This window comes from Tyto alba, unplaced genomic scaffold (assembly GCF_018691265.1).
Source record: "Tyto alba isolate M040663 unplaced genomic scaffold, T.alba_DEE_v4.0 Super-Scaffold_6, whole genome shotgun sequence".
In the NCBI taxonomy this organism is placed as follows: Eukaryota; Metazoa; Chordata; class Aves; order Strigiformes; family Tytonidae; genus Tyto; species Tyto alba.
This window is the reverse complement of record NW_024881327.1, coordinates 15,657,322-15,674,713: the sequence shown is the minus strand read 5'-3', so window position 1 is coordinate 15,674,713 and position 17,392 is coordinate 15,657,322. Positions and strand designations below refer to the sequence as shown.

Below are 17,392 nucleotides of genomic sequence, written 5' to 3'. Positions count from 1 at the left end.
CTTTTTTGTTGGCATTTTGCAGGAATTCCTGCTGTTTACCTGGAGGGCATGTTTTTTTGTGTTGAGGAATATTGTTTAATATGAAACTGCATTTGGGCAGGAGCAAACTGATGTTAAGGAAGTGCTGGAAATGAAAGCCCTGTATTTATTGTCACAGCTGGTATAGTGCCAGCAATAGCTGCATATGTTGAAAACTTTGATTCTCCCCGGCCCCCACTTCACGTAGCTGAAGAAAAATGCCTGAGAGTTGCTTTACCCTTTTCAAAATAAAATATCCAGATAGCATGCTCATAGGTTGTAGTGGTCAGGGTAATATGAGTGCTTGCTCATTACAGATACCATCCTATTCACTTAGAAGAAAAGATGGCAGTCAGATTTTTGTGTGCTTATGTGTGTATGTGAATGGAGCACTATGTGGCATCTCTGCCTTTCTAGCTGTGGGCCTGGTAAGATCAGCTGAATTCTGCTAGTAGAAGTCTATTTTTCACCAATTTATGAAGAATAAGGTAACTAAGGAATTAAAAAAAAAAAAAAACAACCTCTTGCACTTTGAGATGGAGCTGAACCACCTATCATGTCTATTTAGGAGCATTTTTTACTTCATTATATCTTCTTTAAAAGCAGCACTTAGTACTGGATAAAAAGAATACTATGGAAAAAAAAAATAATAGGCTAGACATTTTGAGCAGCTGCACTGATAATGAACATAATCAACCGTCTATCAGATTTTTCATTATAGACCCCAGTTTTCAGGAGTTAATGTAAAAATTTCTAAACAAAATGTACCATAAGTCTACATTTAGTCACAATTAATTATAAAAAGAAATGTATGCAAATTAGTTCTTATTTGCCAGTGGTTTGAATGGCAGCCTGTCAGCATTTGAGATTACTGCAGTTGCCAAAACGATACCCCACGTAATTTGGGAATTTAAATTATTTTATAGCGGCAATCTTTTTAGACAATTCCAAATACCAAACCTGCAACTGAGAATATATGTTAGGCGGGTCAAATCCAAAACCAGCAATACACCATTCGATTGGGTTTGTAGCCTGTAGCTGCAAATGACATTTCAGCTTCAAAATATCCAGGAAGGTTGGAAGCAAGCACTAGTCTTTCTTTTGGATAAACTGAAGGAAGATGATGCATTAGATTTTGGATTTATTTTTTTTTTCATGAATTTTCATCTCGCTCTCATGCATGAAGTTAGAAAATGATGGGGCTGTTAAATGATTGCATGGGAGCCTTGAAGGTGGTCCATGAGATCATGGCTGGGGCAGCAGGTCTTTTGTATAATGTTTAATTGAGACTTTACTATTATTATTCTTTTAACTTGCTCATTATGGTTAGCAACGGTTTTTACTTAAGTATTTTGCATAGCAGTGTTACTGTATGACTGCATCTTGCCCCTGAGGTATTGCAAAACAGTGTGTTCTTGCCAGTGTCTTTGAGAACACATACAGTCCTGTAACATAATATCTGTGTGTGGGTTACACTTGGAGATTCAGAGACTCTGCAAGCTTGTTTGTGTTATTTACAGGCACACTGTGAGCCCATCGTGCTGCAGAACCAGCACAGAAGTGATCATGGAGATGCCTTAATGTCTTCCCCAGCACCTTGTATTTCCTTCTTTAAACCTTATTGGCTGTTCTATTATTTGAACTATGGGAGAGTTTAATCTCTAGTGGAAAATAAACTTGGTGAATGGATGTTAATGCAGGGTCTATTTTGCTTTTTCTACAGCCATCAGGTGACATTTCAGAGCTGCTCTGTGAGTTTTACACTTGGTTTCTCCCCAGGTTTAATGTTTTAAATGCAACTCCTTTAGGCTGCTAGCGAAAACGGAGCCAATACCATGCTGCATCCTTGCCAGAGAGCAACATGAAATTCAGAAGTGTCTTTTGGGAGTAGGGTCACCAGGCTGCAGGGATGTGGCTGAGGCCACCTGCTACCTTGCAGGGGTGCAGGCTTCCCACCCTGCTGAAAGGTCATGAAATATAAAGTAGTCAGCTGAACGACTGCTTGCTTTCAAGGGTGGGAAATATAGCAATAAGGAATAAGGCAACACAAGTTGTGTAGGACTGGTTCGAAGAGGGAGAACAGGGAAGAGCTCTATGTGTCATCTGGATGAAGACTCTATCCCAGCCCTTAGATGTTTTTAAGTGGTCTGGTAGAGTTTTGCCAAATCTGTGAAGTCTTTTTTTATTCCAACACGGCTTCTCCTTGACTCTCTTCCATGCATGTTCGTTGTTCTGTTTTGAACTTGCTACAGTTGGATTTTGACAGGAGAAGCCAGGAAGGTTGGGCTCTCTTGGGTTCTGTATTAAATTACTAATGACAGAAGAAAGGATTTGCTTCCTGTCTTGTAGTGATAGGTGGCCATCGTGCTTGCTATCCTTCAGTACAGGCATGGAGAGTCATCAGTGGTTTAAAAGCAAAAAGAAAACATTACAGTCGTTACAGAAAAAAACAAAACTTATTTCTGAAAGCAACAGAATGAAGTAATTTTAAGTTCTGTAAAATTTATTTAGGTATAATTTTAAATAGCATCTCTCTGAAAACCTAATATTTCACTCTTGTGCTCTCAAAACTGCATTAGATTATGCTATGTTTTGTTTTTCTTATATGGGATTTCCATAGGTTCAGTGTCTTAAACAGCAAGAATGGTTTTCATGGTGCTGAACTTGTAAGAAAGAGCTCCTCCATTCTCATTGAAAGCAACACTGTCCATGTGCAGTGAAAAATATGATAGAGTCCTCTATCACCATTTTCACCTAATGACTTTGTTTTCACTCATACAGTAGAGCGTGTCTTGGAAAGATGTATTCAATGCGCATATTTTTGTGGTTTCAGAAGTCACAGAACTTACATTTTAAGTTGCCAAGGGGAAAGATAATTCTTGTTTATCAAGGAGATGAAGTTCAGATGATCAAGTATCTTCAGTTTGGAGACTGATTTGGCTTTCTTCTTACTGTCTTTCTCCCTCTCTTTCCGCACATCACTTTATTATCTGGTGCCCATAAGCAGCCTGTGCATACGGTAGTTAGCGTGCAAGGAGGCTTTCTGTTGCAAACAACCACTGTATCACATTTTTCTTTTTCAGAGTACATTGAATCTTAAAGTATAATAAAATAAATTTATTTCTTTCTGCCAAGCAAAAGGGAGGTTGTTGTTATGTAACGAATTGCAACTTCCCAGTGTTCCTCTCCACGCAGTTAAGGGGTGGGATTAAAAAAGGTGCTGCTGCTGGTGTTGTCTCTACTGAAATCTGCCTGCAGAGCAGGGGCTGATTTCATGAATGATGTATGTTGGATGAAACATTTTTTGAAAGCTAGAGCTAAATGCGGTGCTTCTGTTAATGTCGTAACAGGTGCTCTTATTTTTTTCCTACAGTTACCCTGCTGTATGTGAATTCCTACAGCACAATAACTTGTTATCTATACTCCGAGCTCATGAAGCTCAGGATGCTGGGTAAGTGTTCATGAAGAGGGGACACTAACAGTGAGTGGCTTACCATTGTCAAACACAGCAAGAAGAGAAAGAACAACTGAGTGAAAATGAACTGGAAAACTTAAAATTAAGTTGCAACAGCTATCACTTTTTTATTAATGCTATAAAAACATACAATGGGATTAGAATGTCTTTTACATGATTGTCACTGAGTTACATGACTTAATGAATCCTCCTATATCCCACTTAGCCTCAGTGATTTTAAGTGGCATAAAATGACCAAATGTTATTGGGATGGAAAACAAATTCGGGTCAGAAAAAGAAGTTTTGGAAATGGGTCTGAGTCTTCTGACTTACTGATTGCCATGACATCTGGGAAGTGATTTGGCTCATGAAGGCCAGAGCTGTCATGTCATAAGTCTTTCACACCTATCTGAAACTTCTGGGTCTACTGGTTTTATGCTTTATTAGGAAAATGAACTTGCAGAACTTAATTGCCAAAACTGATTTTATGCAGGAGTATCATTAATGGATTTACGGAGTTTATTAAGACACTGTGCGCTAAAACAATCCAGGTCAAGCACCGGGTGGTGTTGATGGTTCCCTCAGGAAACTATTGCCAGTGTAAAGATAAAATTTTTTTATGCCACTTTAAAAAATTATTACAACTTACCTATTCATTGAAATGTACCATACTTGTGAGGTTTTAATGAAGGTTTGGTATCTGAATAAATAGCTTCGCATATCTTGCATAAATTATTAGTGTGTTTATTTGAGGTAGAAGTTTTACCCAACCTGAATAGTAATAAAAGATGAAGTAGCAAGATTGTAGGAATGAGGTCAATATTCAATATGCATATAAAAAGCTATTCTGAAGATTTGAATTATCACATACTTAAAAACATCAATGCAATTAAAAGCAGGCTATTACTCTGCCAAAAATAACTGGCATGAAATACCCCAGGGTAATGAAATTTAATTTTTATTGTATTGCTTTTCAATAAAGGGTGAAAAAATAAAATTTTGTAGAAGGGATTGCATTGAAACTATGCAGTGGTTTCAGTGCAACTATCGTGGTGGTTTGCCGAATTCTTGCATTGGTATTTGCTGTTACTTGTGTCTTACTAAGACACAAGTACTGTTTGATTTGTTTGCTTCCCGTTACTTGCGGGCCTAATGCTTGATTGATGATGTGTTGGTCCAATAAGCCTTTTATTTTGGGTAAGGCTTTAGGTAATGAAAACTTGCAAGCATTAATAAACTGGCTAATAGACTGGATGAGGTGAAACATAGCACTGAAGATATCGGACCCTCTGTTTCCTTCCCTTCTCGTACCTTCCGTCTCCCCTGGCCTTGCTGTCGCTGGCGTGCCCAGAGCGGGCAGGCAGCCGGAGGGTGATGGAGGACGTGCGCTCCCTTTCCGCAGGCAGTACCGCACCCCTCTGAGGCACGTGCTGGTGCTCGCCTTCACCCGCAGTCCCACGGAGGGGGAGTCTGGGGACGTCCTGGAGTGCAGGGGCACGGAGACCACCTGGCTCCAGGGACGGGCACTGAGCGAATTCACAACAAGGCCAACCTCTGGCTCACTAGATTTCAGATGGAGACACAGCTTCCAAGCGTGGTGTGGCTCCCTGGCCATCCCAAATGAATACAATGAATAAGCCTGCAGGAAATATTTTTTTCCATGCCTTTGAAAAGCACACATGCATGTTTTTCTGTCTTGACGTTTGTAAACAGCCAGTGCAGTAACGTATTAGGGATTTTTGTACTATATTTGGTTAGTGACAAATATGCATACGACAGTGGGCAATAATTAGTATCTTGTCTTTCTTTTTAGGTATCGTATGTACAGGAAAAGCCAAACAACAGGCTTCCCTTCACTAATCACAATTTTTTCAGCACCAAACTATCTAGATGTATACAATAACAAAGGTAAGAATTTAATTCCTGTTATTAGACAGCAGACTGTACTTCACTTTACTCAAATATATTACATTGGGTTTCTTCACTCTTTTCTCTGTGTATCAGTTCATGCCCATTCCATTTATTGCATAATACAAATCTAATTAAATTTTTTACAGGCAGATGTATGCCTCTGAAAATAACTGTAGATTCGAATATGCCTTAGGATATTTCTGTATTTTGACTACAAGTGATTAAGTAAATGTTACACAGGAAGCAAAACAGAGAACAGCTCTATTTAACTAACAGAATAATATTAAGAAATGCTGTGGGTGAGATGTTCAGAGCCGTCTTACATTTAATTAATTATTTGTCCCTTTGCTCCTTTCCAGTAAAATTAATGGAGATTGTATATGCAAACCCTCTAGCCATCTAACAAACTTTGACAGATTATCAGTGGATAAAGCATAGGATAGATACTGTCTGAGTTCCTTTATGGTTTTGGTTTTTTAATGACTTGAAAGCCATTATGTAGGAAATGAAATATCATTAGCCAAAAGAAAAAGGTTTCTGCACAAATAAGCAGTCAATGGTCACTCCGTAAAGATTCCACTGAATACAAGTGTTTGCAGCTTCTCTGAGTTTATTAGTTTACTGCATTCCCTGAAATCTCCTCTAATGAACTGGAAAAAAAAAAAAAATCATGTTTCTAAAAATAAAGCACTCTAATAAACCTGTCCTCCTATATCTTGAAATGAGCAGTAATGTTTATTTTCTTCTATTCCGAGCAAAACTGAAGTTATATGTGTTCCTCTGTGAGCAAGACAAAATAATTTTTTTCTTAATGATATTCTTGAAAGTAGCCCCACTGCAAAGAGATCAAGCTTTCTTGAGAAGAGACATTTTTAATTTGGATGATTGCCTGCAAAGAAACTAAGCAGTTCTAATTATTTTTTTAAAAAAAAAAAAACTTGCAAAAGAAAGCTTCTTCCGGCTTCATTTTGTATTATAAAACTTAAAACTTAAAAACTGTTATGCCAGGAGCTGTGTGCAAGGCAAGGAAGCACTTTACTGTTAGATAATGGGGTTTGTACACTTTGGTGTTCTTAATGTGTGTGTTAACTTGTGGAAAAATTAATAAAAGTATTCTCCAAAAAGCATGGGAGCAGAGCTGTCAGTTGCTACTTCTGTAAAAGTAAATAATATAGGGACTCTTCTAGCAACCCAAAAAGTGCAGGATGAAACAAGGAACGTGTTAATTTTCTTGGCAACATCATTGCTGGTGGTGGAAAAGTGTGTTTATTCTCCGGGTTGGCTGCTTTGGGTGGCAGGCAGACCAATGACGAGTCTGTAGAAGCGAGGTGACAGAAAACGTTCACCTTTTGTTTCTTAATGCACGGGGATAATTCTGTGCGCATGGTGGCGATGGGTGAGCAATGTGAGATTTTTGTCATGAGGGCAAATGTTAAATGTAAAGCAATGACTTATAATATTCAAAAGCTTGAATTTGAAACCACAGAGTTTGGGTGGTGAAAAGAAGGTCATTTCCCTTGTTCCAGGATGTTCTGCTGTAGCAAGCAGGTCTTAAAACTGGTGGAAAGCCTTTTCTGGTGAAGGGCTGTGGGCCAGCTGCTGAGAGGTGTTGGTTACCTGCAGTCACAGCTGAAATTTGGGTGCACTGCTGGTGCTGTCTGCTCTGAGTGAGCTCAGGCAAATCAGCATTGGTGTGAGATTGGCACCGGTGTGCCACTCTAATTTATGACTTATTGTAAATTTAGAGGCTGACCTTTAGCAGCTTCGTAATGAATTTCTGTTGGGTTTAACTGCCTCCTTTTCTCTCATTAGAAGTTTTGACGCATTATTTCATGTGACTGATTGTGCTGGCTCTTGGCATTTAAAGTACATCATGCATAGTTTTTCATGCTGCATTGCTCATGCATCTTCATCTGTGTAGCATTTGGGTGCTTGCCTCCCTGTTCAAGAAAGAAAAGCACCATCATCCTCAATCAGTCCACAGCACGGCTACTCGTTGGCTTCCTTGATTTGCAGCAGATGAGTTAATTAAGAACACAGCTTCTGACTGACTGACTGATTTCAGGAGGGTGAAGGAAGGCTTTTCTTATCCAGAGGTGTTACAGGACAGTTGCTGTAGCTGACTCATTGTACACTGGTGCAGAATCTGATTCATTTTCACAGATCATTTGGGGTTTTGCTTACTATCAGTCCTTGGGAAAGGAGTCACTTTCCTACTAATAAGTGTGTTCCTTTCTAGTATGCATTCTTAGTATGCTTCTGGTTGTCGCTTTGCTAATAAAGTCGCCCTAACTAAATTTCTGAGAGGCTCCATCTAAAATAAATACGTTTTTTTGAAAAGCTGCAAGGGGCTAGGAATGCTTATTTTCTACGCCAGGTTGATAGTTCTCATACCCATTAAAGCAGATGTACTTCCTTGTACTTCTTCAAAGCACTTCAGAAGGAGTGGGCTTCATTGCCAGCTTTACCCAAGGGCTTATTCAGTCCCTGCTGGAGAGCAGCCACTGGCATCAGAGATGCCCTCAAAGAGCAGTAGGGAGGTAGCATTCCCAGAGCAAAAGGAGGTTTGACAGGAGTAACTGAAGATAAGCTACCCAAACAAGACCATGTTCAGCCTATCTGCTGTTAATAATGCTGCTGTGGACCCTCTGCATGGGCTGTCTTGCAGTATTGACCCACCATGGGAATCTCTTTCAGCTTTGCTCCACTGGATTCTGGCACCAAAGGGAGTTTTCTGTATCCTGGTTACTGGCCGTTGCCTCATGTAGTCTGCGTGTGTAATTCATCCAGCATGTGGCTGCTGGTCATGTCACAACCCCAGCCCACACACATGTACAACTTCGGGTGCCAAAGTTAGGTTTTTCAATTAGGAGGCTCCTGTCAGGGGTTCCCTGTGTAGTTAATGGCGACAGAGAGGTACGCTTCCAGGGGGTGATTCAGAGACTCGGGACCTGTCCAGATATGAGGGGCCTAGTGTCCCTTCTCTTTCCAAGACTATCCTCCTTCATTATTGTTGTTAATGCCTTCCATATTCATTATAACGGAGAGCATTGGCAAAGGGGAGAAATTTATGCTTTTTTTTTTTTTTTTTTGGCTACTTCTGAGCTTCTGTTCAGTGTCTTCATAGTTTTCTAAAACATTTCTGCTCTCATTTATATTATTAAATGGGATAAAAAAAAAAAAGAGACTTTATTATTAAAACTTGTTAAATACCAGTGCATTGATGATTTTCTAAGACTACTCCTTCTGGAGAAGATCAAAACTCCTCATGCAAGAAGATAAATGTTAATTGGATTGTGGTAGTTACTTGTGACTTCAGGGCCTTGGAGGAAGGCTGTACTGATCAAAAAGTTCTGAGAAGGTTGTGTAAGTACAAGTTTACCTCTGGATTCAAGGGTGCCCATCACCAGGAGAAATTCTCTATAGCAACAGAATAAGAGGGTGCCAAAAATTACTGCATTGTATTATCATCTGGCCTTGTACCATGTCTAAACTTTCATTCCCTCATTTAATATTTCTTAATGCCTTAATTAGGGCTTGCTGTAATGCTGTTTGTTCCCCAAGAAAAAAAATCAAATTAAAGATTTGCCAACAGAGACAGGCAATTTATTTGTAAATCATTGGCAATACTTCATATTTTAGTGTCTGGCTGTCACTTCAGGAAGTGCATGCTTTTTGGCTGAGTGAACAATTTTAACTAGCTGTCTAAAGACAGACTATTATCTTTTGAACACTTTTAAAAGATTAGGCTTCATACTGGTGAGATAGCTTTGGGTTCTCTGGTGGTTATCAAAAAAAAATAACATGATGTTTCTTCCAACATGCTGCAACGTACATGTGGTGTTGCTGAAAGGAAAAGCAGATGATGAAGGAAAGAAACAAAGAAAGTATGAAGGGGAGTTTGGGATACTAGAAACACCAAAAACAGCTGTATATCAGTGTGCTTGTTAACGTATCAGATAAGTAATATATCAATGAGGTGTGTATAAAGTATCAGTATGTGGTGTATCATAGATACATAGTAAGAAATGTACCTGATCCAAATGGATCTAACAGGAGCGTTATTTTCATATTGGAAAAAAGGCAGAGTAATATACCTGGAAGACAGGGAAGATCTTTGAAAAATAATAGCACTTTGGTAGAAAAAAAAAGCAGTTTAACCGTCTGTCTTCCCTATCAGTTTTCTTTAATGCTTTATCTCTGCTGTTGTGATGAGGCCCTGTCATGGAAACAAAAGCTTTTAAAGAGGAGCTGTCAGGGTATCTAGGCCATCTTATTGCCAACACAGAGAAGTTGCCAGAAGTGATTTTTGCAGTCTGTCAGTAAAATCTTGAACGCTACTGCGCTGTTTCTTTGGAAGAGGCAATTGCACATACAAAATAAAAATCTTAAGAATTCTGTAAGGAAAGATTTTCCCAACTGCAATTAACCTCACTTCTCTACTGGATTATTTACATCATTACCTTGTATAGTAAATCATTTTTTCCTTTGATAATGTTTAAACTCCTTAAGCATTTTACTAACCTTTATCCCTGACCTGTCTTGGGTAGAAAACGCTGTGGTTACTTAGCAACTCTGCTGGAGGAGAAGGCAGTGTTCCCAGTTGCACAGTTAATGCTGTAGTTAATTTGGCATTATATCAGAAATTGAAATTCTTTCTTAGGTATGAGGAATTTGAGAGACCTTTCGCTGCATTTATTTTCTAAATGCAGGATGAGTTTTCTGAAAAAAAAAATACAGGAAGATTAGTTAACTTGCTTGCTAAAATTATTTTGAAGTTGTTTATCTAAAACTGTGTAATTCATTCTGGGCTAGTATTTCTACCATGCTCATTACTTTTCTCCTCTGATGGAAATGTTGTCAATTAATTTACTGATTCAGCAGATTAATGATTCAGCAGATCTCGAAGCAGGATATGTAATGTCTTTGGGTAATTTTGAACTATCGGTCACACAGTTTAATGTTGTTCACATTGCTTGAGGCCCAAATCCACCTCCCAACATTTAGGCTTTTAAAGTGCCATTTGAGATGCCAGAGGGATCCAAGACATCCACTCGGATCTGAGAAGTATGACACGGTAGACGGGCCATCGGGGCTCATCTTTAACGGAGGGAGACCAAGGAGATACCACAGCGAGTCTCACATGTCACTAGGTGCTTGTATTTGACCCTGAGAAGGTTAGAAGAGCTGTCTCCATTTCTAGCTGAAGGAAAGAGGTTTCACCTGCACATTTTTCACCACCCGTATTTTTAGCCTTAGGCACCTATGTTAAATGCTTGAAGCTAAACAGTATGAATGCCCTTTGCCTGCTGTGTTAGTGTTTCATTTCGCTCTAATGTGATTTCAGCATCCCGTATCTCAGTTTACTAGCATTGGAAAGAAGTATAATATTATTTGGGATATCTGCACATCTTCACTTTACAAAACATTAGCTTCTAAAACTCATTTACAACAGCAAGTACCAAAATTAGATTCAAATGTGTGTGGCTGTTGAGAATAATAAAATAAGATTCTTGCTCTGGTTGGTGATTATACACGATAAAGCTGTGGCTGGTGGCTTGATCTGCTAGCATCTCTCTGAGTATATGTTTGGAAAGAAAAGTATAGAGGCTGCAGCCTGGAATAATAAACAAGTGTTGGAGAGAGTCAGGTTTTCCTCAGTTACAGTTTTCATAACCAGAGGAACCTATCCCACTTCCTTCTCTCTCCTCCATCAGTGACCACATGGCCTGTAGCCGTATAACCTTCGAAAGATTCCTCCTCTTTCAGGGCATCTGGGGTCTCCAGTAGCTACTTAGGGATCAAGTTGATGTGGACTAAGATGAAGCAGGGGTGAAACCCCCCAAACCTTTTCTGAGCCAACAGAGAGGAAAAGAAGAGCTATGACTGAAGTAAAGCAAGGGGCCAGAATAGCTCAGTGACACTCCTACTATTATCTGAGAAGCATTTTTTTCTTGATCCAGGTGAAGTTTTCTTCTTCAGACTACTAAGCAGTAGTCAGAACCGCACAATCATAAAAAGAACCAGTTTGTTTAATGTTGAAATACCATCTTCATTAGTTACCTAATAAAAATACTTAGTTTACATTGTGCTTGTAAATGAAAGATTTTAAATTAAAATTTCAGAAAAGTGTTTGTGATACTGGTAACTACCCTACTTTATTCTTTTAAGAGTAGGGTTATTTTAGAAGACTTCTGTCTCTGTTGTGTAGTGTTCTTTTTCTTCAAGTGGCTTCTGAAGTCATTTGTGGGGGAGTGGTACAGGTCATTTACCGAGGAGAATAGTTATTAAAAGACTGTTGTAGAAAGTTGCTTTTGTGAGATTTCAGATATATAAATTAAAGAAGTGGTGTGAAGATTATTTTTTTTACATTAATCACAAAATAAATTATCTTCCTTAAAAAAACAAACAAAACAAAACAAACAAACAAAAAAACCAAACCCAACTTAAGCAATTTATATTTAATCTGTTAGGTTGCCCAAATGTTCTGCTTATGGTTCAGGCTGTTTTAGAGGCCAGTTTTAAAAGTTCCTTGTAAAAGAGATTTATTCAACTTTCACATAATTTAGAAGTAGACTTAATGGATAAATTGAAGAAATAGTGGGAAGGATAACTACCTCAGCTCACTAAGATGATGAATTTGAAGTTTTAGTCCTTCTAAATGAATCTTCACAACCATTAAGCAGTCCTTTTTGTGTGGTTTTGACTCATTTTTTCTGTAAAGCCACAAACTATTTATTTTTATTATGCAATTGTGTCACTGTAATAGAAGGAGAATGAATTTCGATCTGCCATATGTCAGCCAAAAAGTGATGGAAATATTAAGAGCATCGACGCTAGTTTTCTCATTTTTGCTAATAGCAGTATTAAGCCATTTCTATTCCACTGAGCAGCAGAATGGCTGCCAACTGTCAGACTAGGATGGGCAAGAGTCAAATGTGGTTTATTTAAATGGAGGGTGTCTGCCTGGCAAAAGTTCGCATAAATGTTAGCAAGTCATTTTCTATGCCTATCAGTGAGTAGGCTTCAGAAACTCCCAGGTGACTCTGGACTCTGTCATCGGCCACAAAATGGATGATGTTTAGCAACCTCTTAAATTTTTGTGGGAAGCAATAATCTAGTGCATCAAAAAAACTTTCTTCTTTGACTGGCATGCACTTTAGTCAATGGAAGGAGATGAATAATCAGAAGAAATTGTTCACCCCCTTCAGCCAGCGGTGCAATACACTGCATTTCCTATGTTACTGTGCTGTAGCGCAGTCGTGCAGCTTCACTGCTGGCTGTTAAGTGATAACCAGCCCCTGGAACTGTGTGCATCCCTGGGGAGCCACAGGTGGGAAGGCTGGAGGAAAGGGGAAAACAAAGTATGATATACCTCCTTCTCTATTTGTCTTTGGTGTGGTATATTTCTGACATACTTTTGATTCATGCAGTTTCATCATTTTCGTGTTGCTTTCTTGATTCGTCTTTCTTTGACTAAAGCTGAGGAGGACCATTCTGAAGGTCACAGATTGTTAGATCTTACCAGGGTGGCTTAATTCATATCTTAAAAAGGCAAACTGAAGACAATTTATGTAGTTTACATACATGTCTTCCAGTATGTGCTGTATGTTGTCTCTTTGGTTTTAGGTGGTCATCTCAAAATTACCTTTTTCTCCATGAACAAAGAACTATTTGCTCTTCTATTTCATAAATGGCTCTGCTCACATCCGAGAGCACATGTATTCTGTGCCTATGCAACTTAGAAATTACTGAATTTCAGGAAACAGATTCTGTAAATTAAAATATACCCTAGTTAAGTTAGAGATACTGTCACCAGGTTGAGTAACTGCATTATTAAGGTTTTACATTACATGTGTCTTTGCAAGAAGACAGAGAAAAAAATAATAAAAAGGAAGGGATGAGATTTAGTTTTACTGTTTCCCAAGCTGAGGCAGTTGGCCCATAAACTCAACAATAGAAATCCAGCACTGGATGTTTCTTATTGAAAGGCCGTATTATTGAAAGCTTTCCCTCAGTACATTCTTTTAAAACCAACAAATAGACCTGTGATACAAACAGCTGCTGAACCCATCCCTATTCTGTGTTCTTCCAGGCAGTCTCAATGAATGGCCTGAGGTTTGAGTAATCTACAACACCCTAATAACCACATATTGCTATAAAAATTTAAAAAGTGCATGAAAGACTGGATTTGGTGTGAAACATAGTGTTAGCATAGCATTGGGCAAACTTCATGCTTTGGAAAATGTGTTTTAATAAGGGTAGTTTTCTAGGCTTATTGTAAAGTTCATTTTATTTCATCTGCCACATTTGCAACACGATTACTTTGCTCCTTGCTAACCAAATTGATATGGTCCCTTTCTCTCCTGCTTGTGCTCTCTACCCTCTCAGTTATACCCAAGTCACATTCAGCCTTTCCCTCTTTCATCTTACTTTTGACTGCACGGAGACGGGGTACAGCTCTGGTCTTTTCTAGAAATGGATAGCTGTTTCTTACTGATATGCTCTGTAATACTTTGATTTTATTTGTTCTATTAATATTGCAAAACCAGGTTAATCGGATCCCGTTTCAGATATGTACCCGAGGTCCATTAACAGAAGTTAACACTGAACTTGGCAGAGTGCTTTAAAAAGTGTCTATGGCATAAATATCTATGTATCTCCCCATTAGTAAATGTAGTCTCTGTGTGTGTGTTGACAAGAATGATACGAATTTTAAATGGTGCAAGATAAATTGTGTTAGTATTCATTCATACTATAGGGACCATTGTCTCGTGGGCCTGGAGTTTGAATAACACAAGAAGAAAGTATCAAGTTGCACAAGAATATGAATGAAATATGTTAAAAACGTTCACTGGCTGACTAATACTCAAACTCTAAGTGATGAATGCTTTTCTCTGTTATCTCCAAACTATGGTTGTGAGGGGCAGAGATAACTGTGTGAAATGAGTGGTTGTGAATACTCTGCCTCGTTCCCCGCTGATGGCAGATCCCAGAGCCTACTTTCATGACTACTCAGAGTTATTATTTCACTTACCAACCCATCTTAGTGCCAGGGAGAGCTGATAACACCACTTTCATACTGGAAATGGCTTGCATCTTTTTGGAGGCTGTATCCTATTATAACTAGCAGTCAGGAGCTGCCCCTGGGTCAAGTGGTTGAACACTGGTGAGCAGCTCTGCAGACTGGGCGTGCTGTGGGCATTACTGGTCCGGTAGCCAGTGACACACACGTGGCTGATGTCTCTCTGGTTTCTTTCCTCTCTCCCTTCTAGCTGCAGTATTGAAATACGAGAACAACGTTATGAATATCAGACAGTTCAACTGCTCCCCTCATCCATACTGGCTTCCAAACTTCATGGATGTGTTTACCTGGTCCTTGCCGTTTGTGGGTGAGAAAGGTAGGTAAATTGGCTCTGTTCATAGAAAGCACAGATTGGTTTCTTAGTCACTGTGCACGTGGCCCCGTTTATTTGAAATTACAAGAATACCTTAAAGACAGATGACTTGCTTTCGAGGACAAATTTGAAGAAATAAGCCTCAGGGGGGCAAGAAACTGTTAATGGTTAATCACACTTCTCATACATTTGTATAATTTCCACTCTCACCAAGCTACGATGCCATTATATTTCTGCTGCAGGAATAGATTTTATGGCATTGCAGACCAGAGGTGCATTCACTGACTAGAATTCTTATTAGTTGTTCCTTTATAAGCTCTTGGACATTGTTTACTGCTCAAGGGACATCACAACAGAGTTCACTACATCATGGTTACATCCTTACGCAGCTGACCTATCTGATAAGATGATGATGGGTTCCTTTTTCACCAGCAAACACACAGCTGGTGATGCTAAGACACAGTCTGGTAAACTGTTCCTGGAGAGAGTAGAGAGATGGCAGGAAGAAGGAAAACCTGCTCCTCAGCCCCTTCTTTGCCCAGGGCATACGGTGCCTCATTGCTGGCAAGAGGACTCTAAAGAACATAAATGATGTTTTATTGAAACATGATGCTCTTGATGTTGCCTGAAGACAACTTCATGCTATGAATGGCAAGCACACAAAAGGCATGAAAACACTTTGGTCTAACATATTAAATGAATACATAATGCAAACTGCTTAAACCCCAAGTCATTTTATTCAGGGCCTGAGATGAAGCTTGCTTTGATCCATCCATTATAGTATATTGCAGCAACAGCAATTACTGCCAGAAAACTGTAATAAACTCTTAAAAGCTGCTTGGAATAACAATTCTCTCTTAATAGGCAACTGGAAATACAGCCAGCTGTGGCTCTTACCTGCAGTCATGACCGGCTTTGTTTTCAGCTACTCTTTTGTACAAGGAAAGCTGCTGGTGAGATGCCTGAGGTCTCTGTGAACAAAGCAGATAGACAATGAAATAGGGATTAACAAAGAATAGACAGCTGTTTCCACTAATGGAGACATTACATAATCCACACTGATGCATGTTGCAGACACTTGTGAAGCAGATAAAACACTTTCATTTTTTTTTCAGCCATAAACTCAGCCAGGCAGTTTTTAGGATGGGCCAGTTCTCCGTACATGTTGCAGGTCCTGTAAGGTCATTTTTTCAGAGGCTTTCCATTGGTAGCCTCCTCAGGTGTGGGGCTGCAGGGTGCGTGGTCAGATCTGTTGATGTTCTGAGACTGTGGAAGCTCCTCCTCCTCCTTTTTTATTGGGATTCTTTTTTTTCCTCCTTGACTTCCCAGTGCTCACTCTTACCAGTTGCTTGGAAATCTGAGAGCCCTGAGAATTGAAATCAGTGTTTTCCCTTTCTCTGAAAAACAAAACTCATGGATGTAAGAGTTGATGTTCTACACAGCATTTTATTTATTTCTTCTTTTTTTTATAGATATTTTTTTTCCTCAAATGCCCACCAAGGTAGGAAGCTGTTGGTTTCACTGGTCAGTCTTAATGTGGAAAGTCTTTCCACTAATCCTGTCAAAGGGAATTATTAAATCCTTCACTAATATAGGAAAAATACAGCTTTGTCCCACCCTTCTAATATTCCAAGCCACCATAGTTGTCAGAGAAGAGGATTTTAATAACCATTTGATTAAAAAAATTTAAGTTTCAACCTGTGTAGCTAGTGCAAGACTAGACATGCCTGGTAACCCTTTTAATGATGCTTACTAGATGTAGATGTAGTGGAGTGTTACGCAATCTGCTAATGATTTCACATTTACCTTTTAACTTTGTCTTTTTTGATCTCTAAATTACCTTTCCGTGGTTGTGATTTTTGCTGGGGTTTTCTTTTTTGCTGTTCTTACTCTGTGTGCTCTTTGGTTAGTGTCTCACTATTGCCTTTCCAGAAAGAGCTGGGATCAGGTTAGGGGTAGCCTGAGGCTGACCCTTCCGTGCCCAAGTTCTGAAGTAAGCAAGCTGAATATATTCTGAATTCACCAATTATGATGTTTCTATTGAATATAGAATAGTTCTAGCTAGAAGGGACCTACAGTGATCATCTAGCCTATTTGTCTGGGATTTCAAAGGATACTGCCCCTTTGTGGACATCTTACAAGGGTTAATGTATTGTTGAACTGAAAGTACAGTGTCCAAAACCTGGCTAAATAAATAAATATTCTGTGATCCCTCTCGCTGTAACTTTTTCAGTTGGAATGTCATTCCATTTGCTTAGTGGGGAAATTAAATCCTATTGCAGCGTAGCAGCAAGAGGAGAGTGGTCAGTTCTGTTGTCCAAGTTGAGTGAATGCAAAAATGTATTAAGGAGGAGAAAACAAGTTATTTACTTCATTGACAATTGCAAAAAGAGAGACTGTAAACACATTATTTTTTTTAAGGTCTATTTGTTGTGGTGTCCATTATATTTGGAACAATTTTTATGGAAAGATGTACTTTTTATTAACTACACAAAACACTTCAAGTTTATATTACTACATGCATAAAACTAGGTCATGTTTTTTAAAAAGTGGGTGCTGTTTCTGTACTGAATTTTCATTAACACTCCTACAGCTAGAGATTGCTCTCTGA

General features: G+C 39.0%; 1 protein-coding gene across 2 annotated transcripts in view; it reads left to right on the top strand.

Moving 5' to 3' along the window:
* The window catches only part of PPP3CA (protein phosphatase 3 catalytic subunit alpha), a 202,103-nt gene that overhangs the window by 164,030 nt on the left and 20,681 nt on the right, over positions 1 to 17,392 (top strand). For both annotated transcript variants that reach the window (XM_042807999.1, XM_042807998.1), the window contains exons 7-9: positions 3,392 to 3,469; positions 5,286 to 5,380; positions 14,659 to 14,784. In XM_042807999.1, the coding sequence (XP_042663933.1) occupies positions 3,392 to 3,469; positions 5,286 to 5,380; positions 14,659 to 14,784 (299 nt within the window). The remainder of the gene's footprint in view (positions 1 to 3,391; positions 3,470 to 5,285; positions 5,381 to 14,658; positions 14,785 to 17,392) is intronic.